Below are 18,432 nucleotides of genomic sequence, written 5' to 3'. Positions count from 1 at the left end.
TGTATATAATTATTATACATTATGTCATATATCTACATACTGTACTAGGTATCACTTGTCTTCATCCCAATTTTAATTTCAACTCTTTTCGTTGTATCTCAATCTACTTACTTTTAACCCTGTGAGCGTACTCTCATTTCCTTTGAGGCATATATCTCTCTCTTATGTCTCTTTCACTTGGGATCTTTCTAGTCTCTCTATCTCTCCCTCTCCCTCAATCCACACACCATTTTTAATTCTATAAATGTTGAGGGCATTACCAAACCACAGCAAATCACTAGTTTTAGGTAAAAAAACTCACCTGAATATATATAGTAGTGGATATTTATGGATAGATAAACTTTTGGTTATATTTAGTAAAATCTAATAATCTAGTGTTTATTAAGGCAGTACACAATCCATATCAGTTTCGTTGATGGCTAATTGGAGTGATTGCAGTAGCACTACTCCTCAAATTCCCTCCGCAACTAGTGGAACATCAGGAGGAGAACAACAGAATTATGTGTCATTTGTTCATGATCATCAGTACCTCTATGAATCATTTGGTCACCCATTTCCAGGTTTGAAACATTTCTCTTCCATGTATAATTTTGCGGCCAACGCATTACCTTTTTTTTTCCCCTTAACGTGCTGTGTATTAACTATTTTTACCCTTATTATAACTGTTCATTATATTGCAAATTCAATAGGATTTGTAGGAGCGGAGATGATGAAGCTATGGTCTAGAAGTGCATATGATTGCGGAGCTGAAAATGGTGTGGGAGGTTATGATGCAAACATCAACAACCAAGTGGAGACAAGGAGGAAGACGCGGTTGTCTAGTGAACAAGTAGATGCACTGGAGAAGAGTTTCCAAGAGGAGATAGAGCTGGAACAACAATCTGGTGCTACACTCGATGAAAGGAAGAATAAGGTAAAGCTGGAACCGGATAGGAAAATGAAGCTGTCTAGAGAACTAGGGCTGCATCCTCGCCAAGTAGCAATATGGTTTCAAAACCGACGTGCCAGACTTAAAGGAAAGAAAATTGAGGAATTATACAATGTACTTAAACAGGATTTTGAAATTGTGTCAAAGGAAAACCAGAGTCTTAAAGAAGAGGTACTACGTAGTACGTATTACAAATAAAAACATGAAATCTATGCGTTTGTACACAAATTAACTTAATACTTACTGTTTTAAACTCTTTATTTTATGAAGGTTATGAAATTAAAAAGCAAGCTTGACGATCGTGAGTCTATGCGAGCATCAAGACGATACATAGCACAAGTGTGGCTACATGATAAGGTTGTCGCTGACAGCACAAACACAGGGATCTCTGCAGCTATCCAATCCATAAATGAAGTGCGGCAAGGAAGAACCAATAATCCAAACGATATTCCAGGGTCCAGTGGTTATTTGTTCGGCGAGGACTATTCTTCAACAATGTTGCTTCCTTATTGGGATGTTCCCAACTGTTATCCTTCATCACAGTGATAAGAAAAACGAAAATGCTTTGTTCCTGCATTGATTAACCTAGCTACCTATAGGGGAGGTTATATTGTGCTATGGTATTACTTTACCATAGGTTTATTATGTTGTGCTATTGTATTACTCTATGCTTCGGAGTTCTAACTGCATCTAGGACATGTATTTGTACTGGCTATTAAACAGTAGCTAATTTAGATGGAATCATGTGTATTAATTTTCTATGCTCCTTTTCATTACAGTCACTATGTGATGCTAATATTTTTTTATTAGGGTGCTGTCGTCTAGAAAAAATAGGTGACTTCACTATGGTCTCACCCAGCTACCCTTCTTGCAGGATGGTACAGTAATTACTGTCATTTAAATGCATAATTCAGGAAAATTTAACCATAAAGTCTAACCTATGTACATATTAGCAAGTAGCCTAGATAGACATGGTACAAATATTTGGTTTTAAGAAAAGGACGGTGCCTTGAAGCGGGTAGGACTTGCCCCGCGCTGCCTTTAGCTTGTTTTCTTGAGCAGTGCAGGAAAGACTGCCCAGGCCGAAAATATATACCTTTGCTGGCTATAAAGAAAAAGAACTAAGGGGTCAACCCGATCATCCAGAATGTTTGGCAGCCATGACGATATAATTTAAAATGTTGGCGTTTATTATGGCAAGATCGGGACAGAAAGTGCTGCTACTGACCAGTTCTCTCTGAGTACCTGGACCGTGCCTGTAAAACCGGTCCGGTACAAGTCTGGTACCGTGTTTTAACCTGGTCCTATAGCTAGCTGGTGAAAACCATGTAATCCACTTGACCGATTGCTAGCTACAACAAGACTTGGAGACTAACTGGAAGTGGTTTCGCAAATACCTTTATGCAAGTGGAAGTGGTTCAGACATTTTATGCACGATTCTGATGCTGGAAAGATAACCATCTGCTTTTATGTTGATTTTTATGAAGAGAGATCTCCATCAGAACTGGGATTATGAAGAAATAGAGCAGCCGTAAATAGGAAGACCAGGGAATCGATTAAATTATAAACACGGGATAGAAAGATGGTAAAGGGAGAGTGGGGATAAATCAAAATATGACATCAGGATTATGAATGAAATTAGTTTTCTAATTTACACAAACATCAACAGCTTAAGGAATTGTTCGTTGATTTCTCAACAGAAGATGATGAATCTACATAATACCAGCTCTAAAACACATATCTGCAAAAGCTTCGCGAACCAGATCATGTCGGAGACCAACCTCATGTGTTTAATATAGAGCGTGGTCGCCGTAAGTATCCTTTTCTCTGTCGCAAAAAAGACACATGTTGCCTTCAGTAAATAATGGGATGCCTAGGCGGTAACATAAAACAACACTAAATTGTTGAGGCCCAATCTTCTGGTTAAGCCAGTCAATGGGAATTACAAAGAGAGAATCTTGAGCATGTTTGATTTTGTTACATTGCCACCGCGCTTTATCTCTGTCCGACATATGGAATGTATTGCACAAGTTTTTCGCAACCTCGTTGAACCATCCAACTGCCAAAGACGAGATAGTATTGGGGGAAGTTTCTCCAAAGTGGGTGGAAGAGGTATCAACACCACATACATTAGCGTACAACTCCAAAGCTTGCTAGGCCCACAAGCAGAGAAATGCATTTTATGCAAAATAAGCTCTTGCAAAGTTTCAGTCCGAAGACACAAGGCTAAGTAACAATAGTTCATTGTATCTGCCATGTTATATATATATATATATATATATATATATGGCTAAATCACCCAATTTGATAGGGAGTGTGACTAGATGTTGCTGCAGTTCTCCAAACCCCCGACCATCCCCTGTCACTAACAGTCTCGCATACTGTGATAAATGGGAATCAAAAACTAATTGAGCCTTTGTGACAGACGACATCCTATTAGTTCTCATTATAAAATATAAGCGAGAAACACCAACACAGTTACGCAACAGATTTAACTTACTTTGGGGGTCTTGCAGCTTATGAACAGCTTCCATGAGTTTTATAGTTTTGTGTACTCGACTCAGAATCATGTCGCTACAGAACTCTTCGTCAAGGCTAACAAGTCCGCCTAACAGTTGACACCATTTTTTGGCCTGCATATTTAATCTGGAAAAACTCCATCTAATTGACTGCGAGCATCAACCGAATTGTGACCCCTCAATATTATTCCGTGTTCAGAAATTTTGACCTCTATTACATTTCTTTAGTTTCATAATTGTGTCTGTTTATATCTATATTTTTCCAATAAACTATGTAATTTATCCTTAGATTTTTTATATTTATAAATTAATTTTTAACGGGTTCCAATTTGAAATATTAATCATGGCTTTGGATGTAGAATTTTAAAGGTGGGATTTACAGGTTAAGGGGATTTGGTGGAATTACATTTCCCCTGGTACGTTTGGTTATCTAAATCCTTGGAATTAGTTTCTGACGGGATTCATCTTTCTAGTAAGTCCTCCATATGGAGTTCGACCCCTCCCCCTAAGATTTGCTGGGAAACTTATGAGAGGATTTATTGACCCACTTTTTTTTACTTCAAATCTCATATATATCTAATTTTAAGATTCTTAGGGCAATGTCAAACAATACATGGACTTTAACACAAGAAAATTTTATGAATCCTAGAAATCTCAACTAAGTTACCAAACATATGAGGGAGTTACATGAATCCCAGAATTTGTAATCCCGTGGGATTATAAATTCCTGGAAATTGTGAATTCTACAAACAAACCCACCATAAAGAAATTTACATAATTATGGAAACAAATATATCCTTCATTTCTTTTAACAAAAAATATATAATTCGGCTTCAAAAATTAAATTCCTTATAAAGTTTATACTCCATAAATTTAACCATGTTCTCTCATCATCCCAAGGAGAGTGTAGCAGGGTGATCCTTTAGGACCACTGTTGTTTTCCCTCACGCTTCATCCTTTGATCAAGAGAAATGTGGCACAATGTGAGCTCGAGATGCAAGCCTGGTACCTCGATGATGGTACCTTGATAGGTGATACTTTGATGTTTGTAAAGGAATTGAAGATTATACAGGATGAAGGGGCTGTAAGGGCGTTGCATTTGAATGTAACGAAAACGGAGTTGTTTTGGCCCTCACCTGATCCTAGAGATTCGATAACAAATGTTTTACACCTTAATATGAGCAGGTCGTCTATGGGAGTGAAACTATTGGTTGGTCCGGTCAGTCTTGATGCTCAATTTAACAAGGAGTCGGTGGTCAGTGGAGTGCGCAAGACTATGGCTCTTATAGATGCCGTAAAGAAGCTAGAAAACACTCAATGTGAGATGCTCTTCTTTAGGAACTGCATGGATGTGTCGCGGCTTTACTTTGCGTTGTGAACTACCAAGCCAGGATTTTTACAAGAGGCTCAAGACTTTTTTGACAAGCGGTTGTTTCAATTCCTTAGGCATATCATCACAGGGGACGGGCCTGGATATGGGCTTCTTCAAGGGAGACTCTCTACCCTACTGTTCAACCACGGTGGTGTAGGTGTTTACACTATGTAAGACACTAAGCATTATTGTTTTCTTGCTTCTTGTCTACAAACCCTAGAATTGCAGTCCACCATTTTGAGGAACACCGGTATCAGTGGTAGTGGTTGTTCTCTCCGGAAAGCTACGGACTCCTTCAACTCTCTATGTGGTGTTGTCGCTCCTTTATGCGCTATTAGTTTTTCCGCCCATTCCATGAACTCCTTGGAAACTATCTACTTTGATGTTGTTAAGAGGAACAAACCCACCAGTTATGTCATGACTGAGCGTGAGTCTGTGCTATGGCGATGCAACCAAATGAAACATGCGTGGGATTTTCCGATGGCAATTCCAATTTTGAGGCTCAATCAACATATTGGAGCTAGGAAATTCATTGTTGTTCTCCAGTATAGATTATGGATCCCCTATTCGAAGTGGATGGTGCTTACCCCTTCTGCAAGAGGGATTTGGATGCTTTCGGTGATCTTGCCCTACATCATCTGTGAATGAAGTGGTCCTTAAGTTTAGGCATGACTTGGTGCGTGATACTGTCGCTGACATGTGTTATCGAGCGGATGTGCCGGCTAGGAAGGAGATTGACTTGGTTTTTCTTTCCAATAATGGTACTGCTTTGAGACCAGATGATATACTCGTGTATAACTGGGATAATGGGCGTGACATGTACTTTGATGTGAATGGTGTTTCGCCCTTTACTGGAGGTGGGGTTAGTACCTTTGCACCGATACTTGCCATCGAGAATATTATGACTCGGAAGAATGTTAAGTATTGGGGTAGGTGTACGACACATGGATATGATTTTGGGACACATGTCTTCACCACCCTTGGAGAGCTCGGTGAGGATATCATAGAATTTTTGAAGCGCTTGTGTAATTTTTTACGGTTGATAAATTTTATATCCAAATAAACTGTTAAATATTATTAATAACTTATAAAAAAATCACTCAGGTATATTTACCGTTCGTTATATTATAGTCGAAACCAACCGTACATATTTTTATAAATAAAAAAACTAACGGCAACTGGACATTTTTTAAAAATTACGGTTAGTTTCGGGTCCATGAATAATCGTAACACTCTCAAAAATCATAGTTATGGTTGGTTAATGAAAAACAACCAATCGTAACTCCATCTGCAACGAAGTTTTTGACGAACCTGACTTATTTATTTTCTTAAAATTAGAGAATTAGGTTATTATTTTTGTTTTGATTTTTGTAGAAGGGTTGTTGATAATGATTGATTTTAACGGTTTAATTGATGAAATGTTTGTTGATGATGCCTGATTTTGAGTTGTGTTTGTAATGATTAATTTTGAGTCATTGTGATGGTGATTAGCATTAGCGATTTTTTTTTGGGTGGGGGTGGGGGTTATTTACTTTTTGTTAATGAAAGGGTAACTTAGACATTAGACATTTACTATACCTTCGAGGCACCCAGGTGCGGAGCCAAGAATTGATTAACCCTGGTTCTAGCCCCCTAAAATTTCTAAAATCCATATTTCACCCTTAATGTTTTTAATAATTTATGTTTAATTCTCTATTTTTTAAAATTTAGTCCCCTTATTTTTAAAAAATTTAGAGTTTAGTCCACTTGGTGTATACAGTACAATTTATTTTTTAGCTCCCCTTAGACCTAAAAGTTGGCTTCGCCACTGAAGGCACCACCCCTTAACTAACTAACTAGACATTCGAATTACGGTGAAGTCCTTCTAATGAATTCAACAGCCCCTATAATAAGTTTCATTTAAATAGGATGGTTGCCAGGCCAAACGTGGTTGTTCACGGTTAACCAAAGAGTCTAGGTACCAGCCTCACAACCTCTAAAATTTTGAAGTGGGCACCACAGTCTGGTTCTGGACTTGAGTACGAAAGTTCAAATAACCCGATATATAATTCTGTATAAAAGTTCAAATAACCCAAAATTCTGCCAATATATCTGATAAAAATCCCTTAAATATACTCCCTCTATCCTAAAATTTCTGTCCTTTATTATATTTCCGTTTGTCCTAAAATACTAGCCAGCTTCTATTTATAGTCATATTTTTTAGTCAAACTCTCAAATATATCCTTCAATTTTATAATTATAAGATTATTTTTAAATGTAAACAATCAAAAATCTTAAATGATAGCTTCCTCAGTAAGAAACAAATCTACTAAATCACTCCATGAATATTTTTATTTTTATCTTCTATTTAAATATCTTAAATGATATCTTCCCCAATAGGAAACAAAATTACTAAATCAATCCATAAATATTTTTATTTTTATCTTCTATTTAAACATTTTTATAAATAATAAAATTACCAAATATGTGTTTTTCTTACGTGCTCCATATACTCCTTTTAATTTTAGTAATAACATAACATTTAATTGGGATAGTTTGGTAAACTCCTTCGGTCTCCTTAATATCTGAGTTATTTAGGATTTGGGTCGTAAGTTTTAGCAAGGTAAAAGATTTGGGTCTTAAGTTTGTCCATTTTTGAGTTTGGGTCGTAGACCCGTTAGTCAGCTACAGATTTCGGTCGAACTGTTAGGGGAGAGTTAACTGTTTCATAAGTTCATTATATTTTTCTCGATTGTAATTGATTCTTCTATGTAGTACTTCTTTCCATGGAACTAAAAGCACACTGAATAAATCAAACCCCACGTCAACCACTACACCAATACTTATCGGTTTAGTCAGCTCAGATTTCTTCTCATTTTTCAAATCAATAAAAAGAAATGGCTCTTAGATGATACATCATACAAAGAATTGGGGTTTCACGTGAATCAAGATAGAATTGATTTTGCATTAGAACGGTAATCAGAATCTGATGCTCTGATTATAAGTTAATTGATAAATCCAAAGTTGCTCTGTACTATTTCTACCATTGTTATCATTCAAATTATCTGTGAGGACTGAGATGGTCTTGGTGTTAAATGGAGAGGTTAGAAGAGGAAAATGGAGGAGGAGCAGAAGTGAGGGACCGCCTTTTAAGTGTTACCGAGAGGAAGTCAGGGAGAAAAAGAGAAGGGATAAGGTGAGGAAACTACGGTAAGCTGGATACCCCTAACAGTTTAACTAAAATCAGTACCCAAACTCAAAGATGGACAAACTTAAGACCCAAATCCTCTACCATACTAAAATTTAGGACCCAAACCTTAAATAACTCTTAATATCTTGACTTAGTCAAAACGGACTAATAATTTAGTACGGAGAGAGTATATCCCAACATAATATGCCTAGCTAACAGATGGTAATTTTTCCACAGCAATATTGTTTTTCTAGAATGAGATAGTGTAGAGCTTGGTAATTTTGGGTGAGGCCTTAATTATGGAACACCTAGTACTATTTTTTGTAAATTAGGACGGGGCTGGACGGCTGGAGCCAAGGTAAGCCAACCCTTGTTTGCGCATATGGCTTCATCGTTGAACCAATAAGTATCGCCCCCTGATATCTTTATATTTGAGTTACTGGTTCGTCTTTGCTCGACATCATTTAAGCACTGAACAGCAACAGAAGTCCATGTACTCTCATGAACAGCAATATTGTTACTCTCAGCTTGCTCTAGCGGCCCATGTTCCACGTTTTCTGTCGAATCTTGCAAAGACTGGCGACTGTCAAGCTTGTCTTTCAGTTCCATAACCTTAGTATTAATGCATATACATGTAATACCTGTTAGTAGTCATATACATAAACACACATAAGTTTATGCTCATATCTGTAGCTCTGGCAACTAACCTCTTGATGAAGATGTTGGTTTTTCCTTGAGATGATTTCGTAATCCTTCTGAAGTACATTGTATAGTTGTTCCAGTTGTTTTCGTTTCAGCTTAGCACGTCGATTTTGAAACCATATCGAAACTTGACGAGGATGAAGTCCTAGTTCCGTAGACAGCTTCACTTTCCTTTCTGGTTCCATCTTAGCTCTATACTTTCTTAGCTCGGTAGTTCTACCAACTGGCTGCTGCTGCTCCAGCTCTATCTCCTCTTGGAAACTCCTTTCCAATGCATCGACTTGGTCACTCGTCAACAATGTTTTCTTTCTTGTCATATCCACTTGGTTGTTAATGATGTTTGCTTCATTACCTACACCATTTTAAGCCTCACGATCATTCACACAACTAGGTAGACCAGATATAAGTTCATCTTTTCTGCTAGCTAATTAGCATATATTTGAAATGCATGCGTATAAATATTAAAAAAAAATGTAATATGAACCTGGAAATGGGTGACCAGCAAAGTAGTCACATGGGTAGTGATGATGACCACCATTAACAAAGTTTTGTTGTTGTTCTCCTGCTGCTGCTGCTGATGTTCTACCAACTATTGAAAAACAAATTTGGCGATTTCTAAGTGCAGTGTCGCTACAGTATACATGGTTCAATTTAGCCATTATATAAAACTGATAGAAGAACGGGTAAGGCTGTGTAATGCCTAATTAAAACCTAGTAGCTAGTTATAAAAGTAACTGTATATAACCAAAACTAGCTACCTGATCTATCTATATATACTACTATGTATATATATCTTCCACTTTTAGTACATGATAGAGAAATCCAGGGGTCCTATGCATTAGTTTGCTTGCCTAATGCGTGCGTGTTATATATGCTTTCCTACTTTTTATGGAAGTGTATCTGTGTGCACTGTGGGGTATTGAAAGCGAAATATCGAGAATGCATGCAAGGAAAGTGACGGTGCAATCAGCACAGAGAGAGATGCAAAGAACGCATTCTATTATTGCATCAAGGTCATATTACATCTAGGTACGGAAGTATTATTGTTCGTTAGGCAACCCGGGGCCAGCTGGTGGTGGGGTTGTATTTCGAAATGATACTAGCTTGGTTGTTGGTTGCTTAGGGCAAGCCATTGGTCTGGACGATTCAGTTTCCGCAGAATTTTGGGAAGCCATATTTGCTTTTAGGATTGCTCGTACTAAGGAGATGACTCGCATATGATTTGAGAGTGGTTCAATGCCATAACTAAAGCACGAGTTAATTAGTATTTGGGTTGTGAATTTTGGTACTCTTTAAATTTGAGTCCTAAATTTGTCCGTTTTAGTGTTTGGGTCGCTGACTCATTAGTCAAGCTAGTCAACTAGCGATTCAGGTCAAGTTGTTAGGCATTTAGTGTTCTGGTAGTGTTAATTGGAATTCAAGTGATTTTCTTTCGGTGGTATTTACACGCAGTTGGTAGGCGTCAAACTTGGGGTGAAGGCGTCTCTTTGTTATTGATTTCTAAGCCTTTTACGTGTTCTCCTTCCCCGAAGCTAATCGGAAACAACCCATTAATCCTCATCATACCAGATTTCAGTAGAATTCACTAATTTCGGCAATATCACCATAAAATCAACTGCAATAGCATATATTTATCATCCAAATCTCTCATTAGTAACTTGCACCCAATCTCCCTACACAATAAATCCAACAAAGCAATCGGAATGGACTTCTTCTCTTCCTTTTCAATTTTTCTAACACCAACAGTGCTCTCCTGCAGTTGAACTTGTAATGGTGGTGGTGGTGGTGACTGGTGATGGAATAAAAATTTACGGAGTTGGTTGTTGTGTTTGACTCATTCTCTTAATCAATCAATCAACTCCTTAATTTAATTAGTTAATGTACATCCAAAAAACCAATGATCGAATAAGTTTTAACAAAAACCAAAAGATGATTAGATTAAATTTTGGTATCCAGGTTCTTTTCTTCTTGGATCTTGGATTTCTTTTCATTTCACGTTTCTGGGTTCTTCTTATAGATATAGGCCGTTCAAGTAAAGGAGATTTAGCGATGGCAAAATGTGTAAATAATTACATTAATGGTCGTTACGACCTAAACACTAAAACGAACAAACTTAGGACCCAAACCCAAAGAGGTTCCAAAATCCACGACCCAAATACTAATTAACTCTTAAAGCACGTTGATCCATTTTTAGTGCCTTACAGATAACAGGTCACTAGAGAAAGGGTTTTGGGTAGTCTTACTCCTTCAAAATAATGTTGAGACTATCTATTTGTTCTAATTTGGTCATACTATGGACACTACCAACCAACATTTCATCTCAAAGTCATTCATACACTTCTTCATGCAAAGGAGTGGTTGGTAGTGGACACTGCACATGCAATACATATTGTCGTGTGATAAAAATTTACCAGTATGGGGGACAACTTGTCATTTTAAAGAGAAATAGGAGAACACACGGCATACAATCTACCGTATGGAAGAATAACTAGTGAAAACTGATCATACACGGCATACAATCTTCCGTATATGAAGAAAATCTTGACAAAAACTAGATTGGGCGACATATTGTATGTTTTATAATCTTCTCCTTCTTCTCCTACTTAGCTTCTCTTCTTCAAAAGCTTGGTGTCTCCTTAAAAATGAAAGAGTTAGATTACCCATATCTCTTGCTCTTAGGAAAATTGATTGAGATTTTTTTCGCCCTTGAAGTTCAAAATTTCTCACATTTACAGGAAAGGTAAGGAGGTTGCTGATTTCTTGGCTAAATGGCGGACTGTTACCGGTTCTCACTGGCGGAGGGATCAACTTTAGCTTATTCGTGCCACTCTGGGCAAAGACAGATCGAGTTCGTTTGCTTAACATTTTAGATAATCGTAATTAACCTCCTATGTTTTTTTTTTCTCTGCTTCTATTTTTTTTTAATATTTTGGCTTAGTCTTTTCAGGTTTTTTCGCTGCTTTCCAAATTTCATAAATCCTAATTAAAAAAAAATGATCTTTTTGTCTAAATATCGTCGATCCAATAAAACTAAGGTAAATTTCCATCAACGCGTTCTACTAAGCTGATTTATTCATTGATTTAATATTTAAAACCAGTTTTTGAAAAACAAAATCTCTGATATCTACCCAGAATCGGTTTTTGTGGATCCACCGTATCCACCGATTCTGGGTTATTTCTTCGCCTTCATGAAGAACATGCAGAAGAATTGGTTTGTTAGATGATTATCATCGACCAATTCTGGGTAGAAATCAGAATATATAAAGACATCACCAGAATCGGTTTATAAGTGCATGAACATAAAACCGATTCTGGGTACTAATTTTTGAACTATGTACTCTGACAATCGATTTTTATGTACGTGCTTCAAGTGTCGATTATGTCACTTGTATGTTGAGATTACCATATAAGAATCTATTTTTATTTATATGTATTATCTACCGATTCCTATGGTTTTATTTTCCTATGTATTTTTCTAAACAAAATCAGATTACATGTATATGTGTTATGTAACGATTGCTTAACTTGGTATTTTTTTTTATTGTACTTTTTGTAGATATGGATTTCAGCCACCTGAAATTTTAAAAGCGACAAATTCAAGTAAGTGATCTTAACGGGGAGCCAGAGAAAATCTTTGTCAACAAATACAATGTTGAATTTTATCGAGAGACCAAGCTAGAGAAGGCTTTGGAAATTGCAGATCAGTTTTCATATGAAGAACTTGGGGTGCTCGGTAGCTTTGCAGAAAGGAGGAATCAAGAAATTATAGATCAGTTGCATCTTGAGGAGAAGTTTAATGAAATAGATGAAGCTTTAGCAGAAGATGTTGTTGCTGATGTTGCTGCCAATGGTGTTGATGTTGCTGGTCCTGATGTTGGTGCTCCAAATGTTGCAGCTCCATGATGTCAATGCTCCCTCATGCTTTGTGATGCTAGCTAATTATTTATTTTTCCCAATTGATACTATCTAATTATATAAGTTTAAATTTTTAATACTTTTAATGGTTTGTAATTATCGTATTTGGGTGGTGATTTCCTTGAATTATGACACAAGGGTGTGATGCTACAATGAACTTATGAGTTTTAATGGGTTTATGGTACAACGAGTTTATGCATGCTTCAAACTTTGCTTTCTAAATACAGGAACACAATCGGTGTAAATAAACAAGAGTTAATTAGTATTTGGGTCGTAAGTTTTTGGTATGTCTTTGACTTTGGATCGTAAGTTTGTCCATTTTAGAGTTTGGGTCGTTGACCCCGTTAGTCAACGAAGTCACTGGTCAAACTGTTAGTTAAAGTTAACTTCGGTTAGTAACTTATTTACGCAGTTTTCCACTCGGTTAATTGTTTCATACACGTGCAAACTTAAAAATCACGTGCCACCACTGAAAAAATACATCGTCCAAATTACACTGAGATGTGTGGACGACATCTGCTCTGACCGTTATAGGCCTTCATAAGGTACAAAAACAGATCCAGTATCCGTTTCAATCAATTACAACAAAAAAAAACAAGTAGAACTGCTGAGTTCTTAACACCAACAACTCCCATTCAACTATATGAACTCCCCATACATGATTAATGGAAAAGAAATGCTCTGAACTAAAAATAATATAAACTAAACAGGTTTAGTTTAACAAAATATATCCAATTGTATTTCATTTAAATTTAACATACCACAACTTCTGTTTTGCTTCCAATATCAGTTTTGCATCCAAAAGAAAGTAAGTTAAAAGTTCTGAAGATACTTGATTTACAATTAAGCTATACTATAAAAGATGCTTACCTAATACCACTGCACGACTGTGCTTTTCTTTGATTACTTTCCTTTCTTTGCAGGTGGTTGGTCTTGAGTCATTTCCATCAAAGAAGCATTCCTCCTAGTCATGTTCTCCACTGGATAACTTGGAAGCCCACTATTTTCACCCCTCATTCTGGCATTACCAGCTCCTCTTCCTCTTGGAGTTTGTTGGGTTATTGCGGAAGTTTGGGAGGACTGAGTCCCAACAGCTGCAGTTGTACTAGTACCTCTACCTCCAACAACTCTAGTTCTACCTCATCTGCCTCCACGTGCACCATCTCTTCCTCCCCTGCCTCTAACAGATGCAATAGGTGGAATTCCACCTCTAATAACTCCTCCATTAGTACTGCTATTGGTGTTGATACCAAATCTTGTGGTCCTTACTCCAGCGGTTTTCTATTGTGTCTAGAAGAACCAACTTCTGTAGAAATGTTAGCTTCATCATCGTTACGAAGCCTTCTCTGATTGTACCATAGATTATATTCACACTTGTACGAGGATATACTCATTATTTCACAGACTATGATTTCCATTTAAAGAAAAAACATTTAAAGAGAACAAAATCATACATATAGTGGATGGATCACCATCAGGAGATCCTTTGCAACCAACCCTATTGTGTCCATATAGCTTGCATACTCCACATTTCTTCTGGTTTCTTGTATAACCATCATCTTCATCCCTATCTCTTCTTGTTAGAGTTCTTGGCCTACCAGCTGACCTTACTACCCTTGGAGGATTAACCTTAAAAATATCCTACAAAAAATTGAACAGAAAGTTAGAAGATGCTAATAATTGCTTAAGTAACATTTAGAAAATACATAAATAACAATTAGAAGATTCTAAGTTACACTCTTACCTCAATCTCAAGCCATGTCACTGGATTTGCTATAGGACTGATATTCCCAGCATAAGACGCTACGTATTTGGTGACTAAATGGCATGAATCCACGTAGCTGTCAACAGAAACACCAAATGATTAAGTAGAGAACCTACAATAAAAAAGTAATTACAAGAGAATGTAAATGTATTATACCCATAAGTAACTCTCAGCATTACCTATATTCATCCAATCTTCTATCCATCATGATGTTCATGACATGAACACATGACACACCACCAACTTGTCATGCTCCACAATTGCATTCACGCCTAAGAAAATTAACTTTCCAAGTCATTTCTCTATCATTCTCCACTAACCATACATTCTCCGTTGAACGATAACAATTAAAAAATCTCACATTGTCCCTATGTCTAGAAAGTCTACCCTCTTCCCACTACAAAACAGAGTGCTTTTAGTGACGGTTCAAAAACCGTCACAAATAAGAAAAATCGCCACAAATAGCCAAAAGACCGTCACAAATACACATTGGTGACAGGCGATCATCCGTCGTTACTACTGGGGTCACAAATGTTATTTGTAACGGTTTTGGTTCATTTGTAACGGTTGGTCAACCGTCACGAATAATTTTGATCATTTGTGACGTTTTTTTGCCCGTCATAAAATTTGGACCACCTGGCGTCGTTCAAAATTATCCGGTAACGGCCACCGGCTACAAAAAAAAACTTACATTTTTTAGTGGTGTTTCATTGGAAGATAAAACAACACGGGTTACGTAAAACAAACCACAAAAATACTCACAAATTGTGCAATGGACAAGGTGGAGGGGAGAGTGTTAAAAATCTGAGGTTGGAGAGCTAAAAAAGCAAGTATCGCGTTTTCGAAGACTTGGTGCCTAGCGTGCACTTGTTGAAGAATTCTTGCGTTAGGATTCCCAAACTCTTGGCTAAATTTGTTGTGTACCCTAGTCCAAAAGGTTGTGGAATCCACCCTTTCGGAGGATTGACGTCTAAGTCGATTTTTCGCATACCATATTTTGGTGATTGCCAAATCTTCATTAGAATCAAATGAAGTCATTTCTTGTATGTGGATGTATGAAATGAGTAGTTGTGGAGTATATGGAGTGAGGGCTAATAAAATGATCAATTTTGGGGCAAATGGGGTCCAAGGGTGAGGTCTCTATTTATAGAGAAAGTCCCAAACGGCAATTTTTTTTTGAAAAAACGTGAAATAATTTGAATTAATCGGTCTTTTAGAAGGACTTTAAACCCCGATTGTGTTTGTATGCCACAAGGAATCAGACTTTCTTGCGACCAGCGCAAACCGATTTAAAAAATATAAGAAATCGGTTTTTATGTATTCATATGTAAACCGATTCTGGCTTGGCTTAAAAACATCCAGGAAGAATGGCTTGCACAACCGGTTTATGTTGACATATCGAGTAAACCGATTGTTGGCATGTCAGGCTAGATTCGATTTAAACATTAAGTGCATTAAGTTCAACACAAGATCATCCAAAATAAAAACATCAACCACACAAATATCATCCGAAATACAAACATCAACCATCCCAAAAGACTTAAAACACCCACAAGTCTTGTAAACTTAAAGTTTTAGTATCTAAAAGTTAAACTTAAAAACTTAAGGAGCACCAGGAGCATTTGCAGCAGCAACAACATCAGGAGCAGCATCACCACCACCAGCACCAGCATCAGCAGCATCATCAAGAGCGGCAGCTTCTGCATCATCCACATAGCTATATGTTCAGCCATTTCTTCAAACAAACCTTCCACACTAGTCCAGAAGGGGCTATGAATAACGGACGAAGTCTGTTATAAAACAGGATTTATCACGGTTTTCGATTGTTATTCGAACCATTATTTATTTGGTGTGACTTTTTATAAATAAAAAACAGAAAACGTTATTGAGTATGACGAGTAAAATTTATGACTCATAGTCACGCACAAAATTTGTTATTAAGAATCACGGTTATTGTATGTGAAATATAATAACGGTTGATGGATGTCATAAAGAAATAAAGGGAATTATATGCAAAATATAATTATGGTCATTTTCTAGCTACTGAATCATGTTTGGCCCTGATTCAGATTTTGTGAATCTAAATTCCGTTTAGATTTATATTTGTTGTGATGTTCAAATTCATATTATCAAGCATCTGAAACTGATTTTGAAATGTGATCGGGACACAACTTACAATTCCAAAATGAATACTTTATTAATTATTTTATTCAAGAAAATAGAGTATTCGAATACAAACTGAAAGATAAAATACTAGAATCCCCAACTTAAATACTGAAAATTAAAATCGTAATCAATCTGTTGTCTTCTTGCAACATTTCCCACTCCAAGAATTCTTTAACAAATGGATATCCATTAGAACAATTAACATTGTCTGTGTTACTTTCATAAGTATTCTGGTTGACATTTGGTTGGAAATACTTCTCCAGTGATAAGAAATTATGTCCAGTACTATGATGCCGCTGCAAATTACCAAACCTTGTATGAAGATGCCCACATAGGTAGACTGATAAAGAATGTTTCAGGAATACCTCTTTCAATGTCTTCTCAGAATCTGTGGCAGCTGAGAATGATAGCGGAAAGTGACCAAAAGAAACTTTAGCAATTGGTGTAGCAGGCTCCTATTACATGCCACTTAATCATATCACCTCTTGAAACATATCTCCAAGTACTCCATCTACATCACCTAACATGGCAATTGTATCCATTTGGCGGCTTTAATCTATTAACATATGCACATCGTAGCAGCCTTGCTGTAAAATGAATATGGAAATAGAATGACTGAATCAGAAAGAAAATTTATGAACAAGAGAAGAACATCCTACTAGGAAATCTAAGACCAAGTGTAGAGGCAATTGAAAAACTGAAGCAATGAGAGATTGGAATGGTTATTGAAATGTAAAGGGTATACGAGAAATTAAATTTAAAACAATAAACAAAAGTAACTAGACTATTTCTTAAAACTGAAATACCAATGAGGATGAAGCAGAAAATGAAAATTGAGGCCACGATTATGACGTAAGCAATAAAACAGACATGTACGAGCCGACACACTAACGAGAAATGCATTACAGCTGAAATCATTTCCAGGCCCCTAAACATGAGATTGGAAGAAGCATTGTTGAAAAGTGAAAGCCACACTTAGATTTCCGTATGATCCAACATACATCCAACATTCCAATTACTATCATTTACAAAGCTAAACATCAAAGGGAAAACAGTTGTGAAAGCTTACAAAGGAACTCAAAAGGTTTAAACGACAATGAAATGCAAGTAATATACTAACAGACCTCAAAATTTGAACCTCTATCTAAATCAGAACAACCGCATTCATATTAAGGTTTGAAGAAAACTCACTTCTGATGTTGTTCATGCACAATCTAAGGTGCATATTAAGAAACCACTTGTTGCTTTTCTTCAATACAATTGCAGTATCTTGAACTTTAGGATCAGTTGCAATATCTCATTCCAACACAGGAGAAACAACTTCACATTTTATAACAGTCGAACACCTGAAGAACTCAAGTTAATAACTACCACAATAACTAGTCCCACACAAAACATGTAATATAGAGGAAACAGTCTTACTTTTCTTGTATCTTAATTTGGAATGATCTGTATCCATGATCCTGAACAAGGATGAGGCCAAGGTTTTGGAATTCTCACGAATTGGCATCAGATGACATATAAGATGGAAGCATTTCCTTGAGTTGCATCTTTCCACCTCTAGCTGTGAATTTGAAAATCATCAATTTAAAAATTATAAATTTCTAGATAAAACCACACAGATTAAAACCCAAGAAACTAAATCTTTTCAAAGATGGAAAAAGCTAGATGTATCAAATGGATTAAAAATCAGAGAACATCTCAAAAATCCCATACTATAGATTCCCCTAAAAGGAACATCTTTACCGATAATAATTCTATGTTAACTGTTTAAAAAAATCGATTTTACCTTGGTAAGACATTCCACATTACTGAAATCACGAAGAGTTTCGATCGTCTCTTGGTATAAAAGCTGCAATAACAAACATGAAGATATCAAACCCCTAACAAATTCTA

The 18,432-nt window shown here is 36.6% G+C and overlaps 1 protein-coding gene across 1 annotated transcript; it reads left to right on the top strand.

Moving 5' to 3' along the window:
• Positions 1–415: 415 nt before the first annotated feature.
• Positions 416–1,474, top strand: LOC113357377 (putative homeobox-leucine zipper protein ATHB-51). The gene is made up of 3 exons (XM_026600756.1): positions 416–560; positions 690–1,099; positions 1,199–1,474. Exons 1-3 carry the CDS (start codon positions 416–418, stop codon positions 1,472–1,474), a joined length of 831 nt encoding a protein of 276 aa, XP_026456541.1.
• Positions 1,475–18,432: the final 16,958 nt, after the last annotated feature.

The sequence above is a fragment of the Papaver somniferum genome, chromosome 1 (genome assembly GCF_003573695.1).
Source record: "Papaver somniferum cultivar HN1 chromosome 1, ASM357369v1, whole genome shotgun sequence".
In the NCBI taxonomy this organism is placed as follows: domain Eukaryota; kingdom Viridiplantae; phylum Streptophyta; class Magnoliopsida; order Ranunculales; family Papaveraceae; genus Papaver; species Papaver somniferum.
This window is presented reverse-complemented; position numbering and strand designations above follow the sequence as displayed.

Bases quoted from the DNA above. Each gene is read 5' to 3' on its own strand.
- LOC113357377 (XM_026600756.1), top strand. From the start codon at position 416: ATGGCTAATTGGAGTGATTGCAGTAGCACTACTCCTCAAATTCCCTCC. The intron at 561-689 runs GTTTGAAACATT...CAAATTCAATAG, and splicing joins ATTTGGTCACCCATTTCCAG to GATTTGTAGGAGCGGAGATG. The intron at 1,100-1,198 runs GTACTACGTAGT...TATTTTATGAAG, and splicing joins ACCAGAGTCTTAAAGAAGAG to GTTATGAAATTAAAAAGCAA.